The 13,349-nt window shown below is 44.0% G+C and overlaps 1 protein-coding gene across 2 annotated transcripts in view; it reads right to left on the bottom strand.

Annotated features, from left to right (window-relative positions):
* The window catches only part of LOC139554813 (guanine nucleotide-binding protein G(i) subunit alpha-2), an 85,743-nt gene that overhangs the window by 5,334 nt on the left and 67,060 nt on the right, over positions 1–13,349 (bottom strand). For both annotated transcript variants that reach the window (XM_071367976.1, XM_071367973.1), the window contains 3 exons: positions 10,293–10,453; positions 6,812–6,940; positions 3,059–3,188 (listed from right to left, as the gene is read on the bottom strand). In XM_071367976.1, coding sequence (XP_071224077.1) covers positions 3,059–3,188; positions 6,812–6,940; positions 10,293–10,453 — 420 coding nt within the window. The remainder of the gene's footprint in view (positions 1–3,058; positions 3,189–6,811; positions 6,941–10,292; positions 10,454–13,349) is intronic.

The following is a 13,349-nucleotide window of genomic DNA, read 5'->3' as shown; positions in this document are numbered from 1 at the left end:
GTACTGATGAACGTGGTACCTTCAGGCGTTTGGAAATTGCTCCCAAGGATGAACCAGACTTGTGGAGGTCTACAATTTGTTTTCTGAGGTCTTGGCTGATTTCTTTTGATTTCCCCATGATGTCAAGCAAAGAGGCACTGAGTTTGAAGGTAGGCCTTGAAATACATCCACAGGTACACCTCCAATTGACTCAAATGATGTAAATTAATCTATCAGAAGCTTCTAAAGCCATGACATCATTTTCTGAAATTTCCCAAGCTGTTTAAAGGCATAGTCAACTTAGTGTATGTAAACTTCTGACCCACTGAAATTGTGATACAGTGAATTATAAGTGAAATAATCTGTCTGCAAACAATTGTTGGAACAATTACTTGTGTCATGCACAAAGTAGATGTTCTATCCGACTTGCCAAAACTATAGTTTGTTAACAAGAAATTTGTGGAGTGGTTGAAAAACGAGTTTTAATGTCTCCAACCTAAGTGTATGTAAACTTCCGACTTCAACTGTATATAAACACTAGATGACAGAGAAGGAGCGTTGTGTTGAAGCCACAGTGCCTCCATCTTGGCACTCCCCCACAATAGTAAAACAAATATTTAGGAAGCTATAGAAAGCATTTACATAACTTTTTGCCACATGTATTCTATTACAGACACCTTAACACATACTTTTAATTTATATTATGTGATCTAAACATTAAAAAAAAAAATCTATAGTATTTTCCTTAAACTATTTTGATTACAAATATTTACTGTCCACAATACAACAATAAAATACCTAAATCTTGTAATTTTGTCCTTGAAACATTTAATTGAAATACTGTAGAATTCCATTCATTCCTATGGAGGCCTGCTCCTACTGGTGAGTACCAATATGGCCGACCGGTGGCCTCTCAATGGCCAAAACATAGAATCAGCAAGGGTTTATTTAAATGATAATGCCTGAAAAGCCGGTGTTTGGAGGATATATTGGCACAGGTGTTGTTAATCGAGGGCCAGCAAACCGTGCCAATATATCCTCCAAGGGCATTATCACTTTTAAACTTTTATATAAACGGGTTACCAACATATTAAAATAATGATTTACATATTATCATTAAAAACATTCATTTGATTAATTTATTCATACTATTTCATCCTTCCACAAGATATAGTCCTAACACAAATCTAGGGTTGCTACCCAAGCCGGCTGGTCGTTTGTTCTATCGGTTTGGTTGCCAGAGACGCGACGTAGTCGTTCAGTCTTTTTGTTCTGTATCTATGGACACAACCCAGTCGTCCGCTCTAAATGTTCCATTGCCATACCGGCTAGCAACGTTCTTATGCCTTGCTTGCTAGCTAGCCAACTACAGCTAGCATACAGTCACGTCAAACAGTGCAGCCAGAATAACAACAGTAGCATTTGCATTTGTTTAAGCTGTTTTCTAATGACATTTATTTGGATACATCTATAACAATGAGCTAATGAGGTGCGATTTTGCCTGGCATAGAAAGTCTGCTCTCTCAACAGTACACTGTTGTTCAGAGGAGCTAGCCAACAATACAGCTAACACAATTACTTCAATCTGAAGCTGGAAAGACTAGCCGCACTACGTTTCATTTGACCTTTTTTCAATTGACATTTCTTTGTATATATTCATAAAAATGATGCCAGCTGATTCATGATTTAGACTGGATGAGAAACGCTGCATGCCTGTCTGTCTCGTCCCAACTCCCGACACATTCATTACTATGGGACAGCTGGAGATCAATTTGAATATTGAAACAATGTTGCAAATGTCGGAGAAACAGACAGCAAGGTTTATACAAATCTCTACTGTTAAAAACAAATTGCTAGTCTAAAAGACATGTGAGCTAATGTCTCGATGCTTTTTATAGTGGATGTCAAGTTTATAAATTGCCTGGCTGGGCTGATGAGACAGCGGATTTCGCAGTCAGATGGAACAGAGTAAATAGGCATTTTAACATCATAGATTTAGCCGGTGGTAACTTGTGGAATAGACACTGGCTGGAATGCGATTTTAACCAATCAGCATTCAGGATTAGACCCACCCATTGTATAAATACATCCCATAGGGCGGCGGACAATTGGCCAAGAGTGGTCCGGGTTAGGGGAGGGTTTGGCCGGGGTAGGCCTTCATTGTAAAATTAATAATGTGTTTTTAACTGACTTGCCTAGTTAAATAAAGGTTAAATAAAATAAATACAAAATTGGTCACATCACATCCAAAGACATCAACTAAAGGATAAAACATAGAGGTTGCCACAAGGGGGCAGTAACACCTCATTTTAAATCTAGCTGTATAGGGTAGTGGTACAGTATGTCTTTTGTGAATGTGTCTATGCTTTCTTCTTTCTCACTGCAGTAGTGGAGATGGATGGAGAAGCCGAGTGTGTCTGTGTGGTGTGAGGGGGATGGTGAGAGGAAACATATTGTTCAAGCAGACTGTTAAAAATAGATGAATGTGCTGTATAAAAAAAGGACTGACTGAAAGGAAGTAAAACAGGTGAACATCCATAGAAGTAAACGAATGGCCTATTTGGTCCTAAGAATTTGTGAGCTATAGCATATCAACAAGACTATTAAATTAATGTGGGATCAAGTTGTTACACTCTCTCACAAAATGCAGTGTCTGTGAGGTAGGATGGTTCCTCCCATCAAGTATTTGTCCTGTACTTACATAAGTGGTGTATTGATTGGGTGCTTGACACCACAGTGAGGAAAACAAATGGCTCGTTGCACAGAAATTAGATGCTATCTAAGCAGCTTGAACCACTCCACAGGTTAAGTCATCAACCCACACTTCAGTAAGCAGTGTGTGCAGTATATCACGTACACCCCTATATAATAAAATCGATCTAATCTAATAGCCTATTCCAGTGCACATATCTTGTTAAACAAAATGTAGAGAAGTAATATTTGCTTTATAATATGTAAAGCATATGGGTGTTTTGGTACCAGATGACAAGTATACGTATGACCAGTTGATAATGTGTGGATCACAGAAATATTGTCTATTTCCAAGGTGTGGATAAGATAGGTGACTCTTCCTCCTCACCATCTCCTCATCCTCAGCCAGCACCAGGTCATAAGCACTCAGCGCCACACAGAAGATGATGGCTGTGACTCCTTCAAAGCAGTGGATCCATTTCTTCCTCTCTGAGCGCTGGCCGCCCACGTCAAACATCCTGCAGGAGAGAGGCGGAGAGAGGGATGAGTGGAAAGAGAGAGCGGTGGAGATATGTATGAGGGTTAAGAGGGAGAGAGGAATGAGAGAGGGATGAGGGTAAAGAGGGAGAGAGGTTGAGAGATGGATGAGGAGAAAGAGAGGGAGAGATGGATGAGGAGAAAGAGGGAGAGAGAGGATGGAGAGATGGATGAGGGTAAAGAGGGAGAGAGGATGGAGAGATGGATGCGGGTAAAGAGGGAGAGAGGATGGAGAGATGGATGCGGGTAAAGAGGGAGAGAGGATGGAGAGATGGATGAGGGTAAAGAGGGAGAGAGGATGGAGAGATGGATGCGGGTAAAGAGGGAGAGAGGATGGAGAGATGGATGAGGAGAAAGAGAGGGAGAGATGGATGAGGAGAAAGAGGGAGAGAGAGGATGGAGAGATGGATGAGGGTAAAGAGGGAGAGAGGATGGAGAGATGGATGCGGGTAAAGAGGGAGAGAGGATGGAGAGATGGATGAGGGTAAAGAGGGAGAGAGGATGGAGAGATGGATGCGGGTAAAGAGGGAGAGAGGATGGAGAGATGGATGAGGGTAAAGAGGGAGAGAGGATGGAGAGATGGATGCGGGTAAAGAGGGAGAGAGGATGGAGAGATGGATGCGGGTAAAGAGGGAGAGAGGATGGAGAGATGGATGAGGGTAAAGAGGGAGAGAGGATGGAGAGATGGATGAGGGTAAAGAGGGAGAGAGGATGGAGAGATGGATGAGGGTAAAGAGGGAGAGAGGATGGAGAGATGGATGAGGGTAAAGAGGGAGAGAGGATGGAGAGATGGATGAGGGTAAAGAGGGAGAGAGGATGGAGAGAGGTGGAGAGAGACATGAAGGTAGTAACACCGAAAAAGAAAGAGAGAAAAGATAAGGTGAAGAACAGAGAGGAGAGAAGTAGAGAAGAAAAAGAGAGTGTGATAAGGGGAAGAAAGATAGAGAGAAAGTGAGGGTGACATTCCATCTCAGGCTATGCATTAACATTTCATGAGGTTGTTCTGAGTACAAAGGCAGCTGGGGAGAGAGACAGACAGAGATCCATTAGATACGCTGGACCGTGATAAAAGACTACAGGGCCAACACTGCTACAGGAAGCCCTCAGGGGCCATATGTATCAAGCGTCTCAGGGTAGGAGTGCTGATCTAGGATCAGGTTCCCCTCTGTCCATGCAATCACATTCCGTTTTGATCTGAAAGGGAAAACTGCTCCTAAATCAGCACTTCTACTCTGAGATGCTTGGCTTCTACTCTGAGATGCTTGGCTTCTACTCTGAGATGCTTGGCTTCTACTCTGAGATGCTTGGCTTCTACTCTGAGATGCTTGGCTTCTACTCTGAGATGCTTGGCTTCTACTCTGAGATGCTTGGCTTCTACTCTGAGATGCTTGACTTCTACTCTGAGATGCTTGGCTTCTACTCTGAGATGCTTGGCTTCTACTCTGAGATGCTTGACTTCTACTCTGAGATGCTTGGCTTCTACTCTGAGTGTTCAGACGCTTGAACACTGGAGACACATTAGACTGTTACACCAGGTGTCTACCAGAAGAACTGGGTAAAGGAACTGGGAGAGAGATGACGAGGCTCTACCACGTGAGCCCACCACACAGATGAGGTGACATTGGTTGTTAGGGAAGGCAGGCGCTGAGGTCATACCCCTGCTTGAGCTGTGATTAGTGCGAACAACACAGCCTTTCTATCACACGTTAATGGACATTGATGTGAAGGTAGATTCTAGAGCTGACCCACTATTCCACATAAAGCTTCATCCTGCAACAAACTGGGCTTTCACAGGCTCAGACATACAAGATTAAGATTACCTAGTTTAGAACTGAGTAACAGGTTTGACTGTCCCATGACTCTGTCAACAACACAAATGTCAATGACTTGGCATGGAATAATCTGTACCCGTATTCTGTTATCATTTGGCAATGTTCTTGAAATTTCCATTGTGAACGAGTGTTAATTTCCCATGTACAGGTTCACCAAGACCAGTGTGTATTTAAAGGGACTGTGTCCAGTATGCTTCATTAGTTTGAGGTATTCATTTCAGAATGGGTAGTGTGCTGTAATGCGGCTGTTGCTGTTCTGCCTCTGTGGGGAATGGACTCAGGGAGAGGGTGGGTGGGTCATAGAGAACAATATTACTTAATGTGCTTCTACACCTGCATTGCTTGCTGTTTGGTGTTTTAGGCTGGGTTTCTGTACAGCACTTTGAGATATCAGCTGATGTAAGAAGGGCTATATAAATACATTTGATTTGAACAGGGTCACAGCAAATGTGGAGAGAGCATGGACAGTAGTGTAAAACAATATAAACGGACAAAAGCGCTGACATCTCCGGTGAGTGGAGACTGCTGATAGACATGATTGTGAAGCTTAGGAACATGGCAGCCAAAGTGACAGCCAGTGAGAGACAGGTGGAGGTATGGTTAAAGTGACTATGCATATAACATAAACAGAGAGTAGCAGCAGCGTAAAAGAGGGGTATCCGGGTCAGACAACCGTGTCTATGGGGATCGCGATAATCACAGCAGCTTCAGTGGCTTCCTCTTTGTGAGGAGAACAACACAAGCTCTAAAGACAGAAACATTGCTAGAGAATATGGAGAAGGTAACACAAAAGAAACAAACACTATTTTAGTATGTCTTCTTTTCACTATCTCTCCCTCAACCAAATGTCTCAGTTGTCATTTCTATGCCATTCATTCATTCTGTTGTTATTTTCCCGGAGAGGAGTTTCCATAGCTACAGCCAACAGGACAGAGATATAAAGAGGTGACTCTTTTCTTATCAATTGTCTCCATGTATTGTTCATCCCAGACAACGTGTCTGTGAGGCAGTGACGGAAGGTAAATGTCAGCCTCGCGCAGCGCTCTGAGTTTATCTGGAACTTGGTCACTGTGGACTCATATCAGACCACTCAGACAGACGGACGGACAGGCAGGCAGACAGTGACAGGCAGAGGCAGACACACAAACAGGCAGACAGGAATGGCCCGATTTATCACCATGTTTCTCATCGTCTATCTGGCTGTTAAAAGCACTGAAACTTGAACGGATCTCCCATTGTATCAGATGTACTTGTTAAACAGTGTTACATCTGCTGCTCACAGCCAGGAGGTAGAGGGTGTCTCACAACACTTCCTGGTCAGCCATATGCACATGCCATATAAGACACGCACATGTGGTACACACACAAACCATACACTTTGGACATAGCACCTTTTTTTCGAAGAGCGTAGACTTCATGGGATATCTAGAACCTTAAAGGGTTCTTCGTTTGTCCCCTTTTTGGTTGCAGGTAGAACCGTTTTGGGTTCCATGTAGAACCCTTTCTACAGAGGATTCTACATGGAACCAAAAATAGTTCTCCTCTGGGGACAGCCAAAGAACCCTTTTGGAACCTTTTTTCATCCACAGCAAGTTAAAAACAAGGGGACAGAGGGAATAGACCAGGATATTTGTGTACTGGATCCATTTTGTTTTCTCATTAATGTAATAAGGTAATGGTCAGTTACATGTTTGCCCCTGTCCAAACACAAAGTCATCCAGATATAGAGACTGACACTATTCAGGTTTCAGGGTTGTTCTAAGAGCCCTTACTTGAAGTGTAGGTCCTTGAAGGTGAAGTGTGTCTCCACGATGCCGGTGGTCTTCACTCTGGTCCGCAGCACGTCCTGCTGTGTGGGGATGTAGTCTGATTTGGCTATCCTCTCCATTTCATTCAGGTAGCTGTGAGGACCACCCACACAGGATGATGATGAGGGGCGACACATACACATTGGCAAGACACACACACACACACACACACACACACACACACACACACACACACACACACACACACACACACACACACACACACACACACACACACACACACACACACACACACACACACACACACACACACACACACACACACATCCAAGCAGAGGCACTCAAGCAGATACACCACAGCTGTTGTCTGTTGTTGTGTTTTAGCACAACAGTGATTCTGAATTGGTTCTGTTGGGTTCATGCACGACCACAGAGTCCAAGTGTTCTGTGTTTGTGTATGATACGTCTCTCTCTTTCGCTCAACTTTCTCAAAGGTTTTTACCAATGATGTATATAAACCCTGGATTGCTGACGCTATGTTTTGGCCATTGAAAGTCTTTGACGCCACCGGTCGGCCATATTGGTACTCCTCAGTAGGAACAGTACTCCATAGGAATGAATGGAATTCTACAGTATTTCAATTAAATGTTTCCAAGGACAAAAATATATGTATGTAAGTATTTTGTTGTTGTAGTGGGGATAGTAACATTAGTACTCTAACAAAAAAATATACTTGAAGGAAAATGTTTCTACATATTTTCATATTATGTTTAGCTCACATAATATCATTTAGAAGTATGCAAGTGTCTGTAATAGATCAAACATGTAATAAATGTATGTAGACATTAATAAATTCATTTTTATAGCTTCCAAATAATTTTTTACCAAGATGGCTGCGCAGTGGCTTCAATACAGCGCCCCCTGTCAGTCATCCACGGTTTATACACATCATTGGTTTTTATGCATGACATTTTAAGCATTATGGAAAGCAAAATGGGTAATTTGAGCTGCAATCCATGATGGGTAGAATTCCCAGAGCTGTCAATGGGAGTTAAAATGAGATCAGCCGCTCAAATCGAAAATCTAAATCAAATTTATTTGTCACATGCGCCGAATACAACAGGTGTAGACTTTACCGTGATATGCTTACTTACGAGCTCTTTCCCAACAATGTAGAGTTAAAAAGAACAATTTGCAAATAAAAAAAAGGAAATAGTAACACAATAAAATAACAATAACGAGACTATATACAAGGAGTACAGGTATCTAGTCAATGTGCAGGGGTACGAGGTATTTGAGGTAATTGAGGTGATATGTAGGTAGTGGTAAAAGTGACAAGGCAATCAGGATAGATAATAAACTGAGTAGCAGCAGCGTATGTGAAGAGTGTGAAAGTGTGTCTATGTGGGAGTGGCGTCAATATGCATGTGTGTTTTGTGCGTGTCAGGGTATGTAGTGTGTGTCTGTGTGTGTAGAAGTTTCAGTGTAGTGTAGTGTGTGTGTGTGTGTGTGTGTGTGTGTGTAGGTAGAGTCCAGTGAATGTGCATAGAGCCAGGGGGGGTCAATAAAAAAAAGGGGGTCAATGCAAATAGTTTGGGTAGCCATTTAATTAACTGTTCAGCAGTCTAATGGCTTTGAGGTAGAAGCTGTTTAGGAGCCTTTTGGTCACAGACTTTGCGATCCAGTACAGCTTGCCATGCGGTAGCAGAGAAAACAGTCTATGACTTGGGTGACTGGAGTCTTCGACAATTCTTTGGACTTTCCTCTGACACCGCCTAGTATATAGGTCCTGGATGGCAGGAAGCTTGGCCCCAGTGATGTACTGGGCCATACGCACTATCCTCTGTTGCGCCTTACAGATGCCGAGCAGTTACCATACCAGGCGGTGATGCACCCAGTCAGGATGCTCTCGATGGTGCAGCTTGTAGAACTTTTTGAGGATCTGGGGACCCATGCCAAATCTTTTCAGTCTCCTGAGGGGGAAAAGGTGTTGTCGTGCCCTCTTCACGACTGTCTTGGTGTGTTTGGACCATGATAGTTTGTTGGTGATGTGGACACCAAGAAACTTGAAACTCTCAACCCGCTCAACTACAGCCCCCTGTTATGTTAATGGGGCCTGTTCGGTCACCATGGAGTTGAGTTTAGTCTGCTACCTGTGGAGTGTTATGTCAGGTTTCACACATCAGCAGATGGGAGAGGAGATGAGAGCAGTAGAGAAGAGGAGAATCTAGACACAGACCTCCTCTGTTACCATCAATCAGAACACAATACCATCATACATCAGTCTAATGGGAGGCTGGCCAGAGGTTTTACACACTCCTGATTAAACCTGATATGAGACAGACAAGCCACCAATCAATCTAACTGCCACTGTGATTGCATCAGGGTAAACACCCAGTCTTCTCTGTGATCCGACCTTTAAGAATCAACTCATTCTCTTAATGTGTTTGTAATGTTATTAAAAAGGAAATTGGCAGACAAAGCAGAGTTGTTAACCTGTATGCAAAGTAGACAGGGTTTTGTTTTCCAGGTTGAATAAAAAGTAAACAAGCAGCAGGAGGAGATAGAGAGTAGCTCTAACTGGTGTTGGTCTCCTGGTCACATTTATTTGTATTGTGGTAGCGCGAGGGTGCGTGTGCAGGTGCAGATTGCATACTGAGTGAACTAGAGGGAGGTAAGGAGGGAGGGGATGGAGGGAGGTGGGTTATATTGAGAATCATTGAGCGTACCACTCCTTCAAGGGAGTTGTTGACATTGAAGGTCATGGAGTTGTTGTCATGTTGTGTTGCTGCCAGGTTGTGTTGCTGCCATGTTGTGTTGCTGCCATGTTGTGTTGCTGCCATGTTGTGTTGCTGCCATGTTGTGTTGTTGCCAGGTTGTGTTGCTGCCAGGTTGTGTTGCTGCCATGTTGTGTTGCTGCCATGTTGTGTTGTTGTCATGTTGTGTTGCTGCCATGTTGTGTTGCTGCCATGTTGTGTTGCTGCCAGGTTGTGTTGCTGCCATGTTGTGTTGCTGCCATGTTGTGTTGTTGCCAGGTTGTGTTGCTGCCAGGTTGTGTTGCTGCCATGTTGTGTTGCTGCCATGTTGTGTTGTTGTCATGTTGTGTTGCTGCCATGTTGTGTTGCTGCCATGTTGTGTTGCTGCCAGGTTGTGTTGCTGCCAGGTTGTGTTGCTGCCAGGTTGTGTTGCTGCCATGTTGTGTTGCTGCCAGGTTGTGTTGCTGCCATGTTGTGTTGCTGCCAGGTTGTGTTTCTGCCATGTTGTGTTGCTGCCAGGTTGTGTTGCTGCCATGTTGTGTTGCTGCCATGTTGTGTTGCTGTCTTAGGTCTCTCTTTATCTAGTGTTGTGGTGTCTCTTTAATCACAATGTGCGTTTTGTCCTACATTTATTTATAATCTCAGCCCCCGTCCCACAGGAGGCCTCTTGCTAGGCCTCATTGTAAATAAGAATGTGTTCATAATTGAAACACACTATGTCTACTCACTATGCGGCTGAGTCGTTGAGCTGGTACTCCCTGGAGCGCGTGAAGCAGCCTTGCACCCCGCTGTCGGCCCACAGGCGGCGGATCACTTTGGACAGGTCGTTGGGCAGGATGCCCTGCGCCTCAGCAGCAGCCGACAGGGCAAAGAGCTGGCGGGCATCGTCCTGTAGGGGGCGGGAGGGGACAGGAGAGGGACATTATGGGCAAAGCTAGGAGGCTGCAGGTACCACGTACCACAGTGCTAGGGAACAGTTATTGCTACAGACACAGAGGTAGAGGGCTAATGTTTAAATCTGAGGACGGAGGGAGAACCCATATTATCACCAAATGTACAGCCAACAGTCTGTCAAACTTTAGTTTTTTAGAGCAGTGAGGTATGGCTGTGTGTAAGGACCTCTGGGGAGAGGATTTGACAAAGCAAGCGCATCTACAGTGATGATGCAAGATCTCATCATAAATCGTTAAAGGGTCTCTCTAACCATAAGAGACAATGATTGAGTGAACCAGATTAAACTAATAAATATTGGGTTGTTTTGACAGGTGGCCAATGAGGCCAGGTAATCTACACTGTGTGGATGGCTAATATGGGAGATATATTGGTGTCTGTGGACAAGGCGTCTGGATGATAAATAATGTAGTGTTGTAATAAAGTGTGCCAGTGGAAGTCAGTGGCAGGCAGGATATATATTTCCTCTGGGTGTTTCTCCCTCTACCATCTGTGTACTGCAGTGGAGGCTGCTGAGGGGAGGACGGCTCATAATAATGGCTGGAACGGAGCAAATGGAATGGCATCAAACCATTCCACTTATTCTGCTCCAGCCATTACCATGAGCCTGTCCTCCCCAATTATGGTGCCACCAGCCTCCCGTGGTGTAGTGTAAATAGACAGGGATGATTGGCGTGATGGCGATGATGACACAGCACAGTTCAGTCGCCAATGTGAAGATAATGAGTTTAGTTAAGTTTATTAGGATGTGTGCAGCAGCTACTCTTTCTGGGGTCCACACAGAACATACAAATACATGACAGAGTACAGAACACTTATAGACAAGAACATCATAAGAGAACCAGACCCCTCCATGCCCAGAGACTCAGCAGAGCAGACGGATGAACAGCTGGCTAGGCTCAGAGAACCAGACTCCTCCATGCCCAGAGACTCAGCAGAGCAGACGGATGAACAGCTGGCTAGGCTCAGAGAACCAGACCCCTCCATGCCCAGAGACTCAGCAGAGCAGACAGATGAACAGCTGGCTAGGCTCAGAGAACCAGACCCCTCCATGCCCAGAGACTCAGCAGAGCAGACGGATGAACAGCTGGCTAGGCTCAGAGAACCAGACCCCTCCATGCCCAGAGACTCAGCAGAGCAGATGGATGAACAGCTGGCTAGGCTCAGAGAACCAGACTCCTCCATGCCCAGAGACTCAGCAGAGCAGACAGATGAACAGCTGGCTAGGCTCAGAGAACCAGACCCCTCCATGCCCAGAGACTCAGCAGAGCAGACAGATGAACAGCTGGCTAGGCTCAGAGAACCAGACCCCTCCATGCCCAGAGACTCAGCAGAGCAGACGGATGAACAGCTGGCTAGGCTCAGAGAACCAGACCCCTCCATGCCCAGAGACTCAGCAGAGCAGACAGGTGAACAGCTCTGCATACTGTCCACTGAACCAACACCTCTCCACCCACACACACATACAGTATGCATATCTGCTGTGTCACCTGTTTCCATAATAGCAAATTAGCAAAGCTCAAATTGAATAATCAATCAATTTAGTGAACTGGAACAAAATGGTAATACATGTACAGTTCAATTTGAGACTGGGAGTGCAGTTCACAGAGGATATTTTGCCATGTTTTCAGCATCTTTCTCTGGATTTGAAATGACAAAGCAAATGAAATGACACAGCATATGGAGGCTCGATTTCCTCTCCCTGGGAACTGTGCTTACGATGACTCATTGAGACAATTCTGGGCACCAGTACCCGTGTGTGTGTGCGTCCGTGCATGCCTGCGTGTACGAGTGTGTGTGTGTGTCTATGCAATGTTCTATGTGTGTTCTTGTGCATCACTGTCTAAAGTATGCATACATGTTGTCTGTTGTCTAATGTACTGTATGAGAGTATGTTTATGGCAGCCGGGGCCCTAAATGCCTGCATAGGAGACAGAGCAAGTATCAATACGTCCAGTGGCATGAACGATGGTCTGAGGACACAAAGGTGTGTACCCATCCATCCTCCCGTAATGACCACGGCAGCCTCTCTCCTCAGCCCTGTATCCCTGTTAGACCCTCAGGCCATGCAGGAGACTAGATTACAGTAATAAAGCACATTCACCCATCCTCCAGCTACAGACTCAAGACTGAAGCCCTCTGACATATACTGTAATACACGTGAGCTTCCTGAAAATGTGTTAGCCCTCTGAGAAACACGTTGACAGTTTGTTCACAGTATGGATGGGCATTTTAAATGTTTTGACTCTTTGAGTACTACCATAGTTTTTTGTTATATACTTGAGTACTAATGGAAAAATATATATTTTTTGGAAAACATTTGAAAAAATATGGGCATTTATCAATACCAACAGTGCGCAACAATGCTTCATTTATTATAACCATTAGAGATAAATCCTAATTGCTAAATTACCCCATATATATTCACACACACAAACAAAGTGCCATTTAAGATTCATTATATTATATCGTGCAACACAATCTTCAAAAAAGGACTAACCAGCTTGCTTGGGGCTTGCTTGTAGAAGCCTATGACTGAAATGGCATTGCCTTCTTTTGTTAATTTAGCAGACAAGACGCTCTTATTTCACAAGCCCTTATCACAGTCAAGACACACCTATGTTATAGTAAAAAACATGTAACAGAATAAAATAGAACAAAATATTTTCCAAATGAAAAAGCCTGCCAGTGTGAAGTGACACAGATCTCGCATCTGGAAAAGTTATTATCAAAGATTTGAAATAGGGCTACACTTCGCGAGTTAAAAATAAATAAATCTGGATTACAAAACTAAATGTCGATATACAGATGTTCGATTTAGTTTATTCTGCCTG

This window comes from Salvelinus alpinus, chromosome 2, assembly GCF_045679555.1.
Source record: "Salvelinus alpinus chromosome 2, SLU_Salpinus.1, whole genome shotgun sequence".
Taxonomy (NCBI): Eukaryota; Metazoa; Chordata; class Actinopteri; order Salmoniformes; family Salmonidae; genus Salvelinus; species Salvelinus alpinus.
Note: the sequence above shows the minus strand (reverse complement) of the source record. Positions and strands in the feature narration are given on the sequence as shown.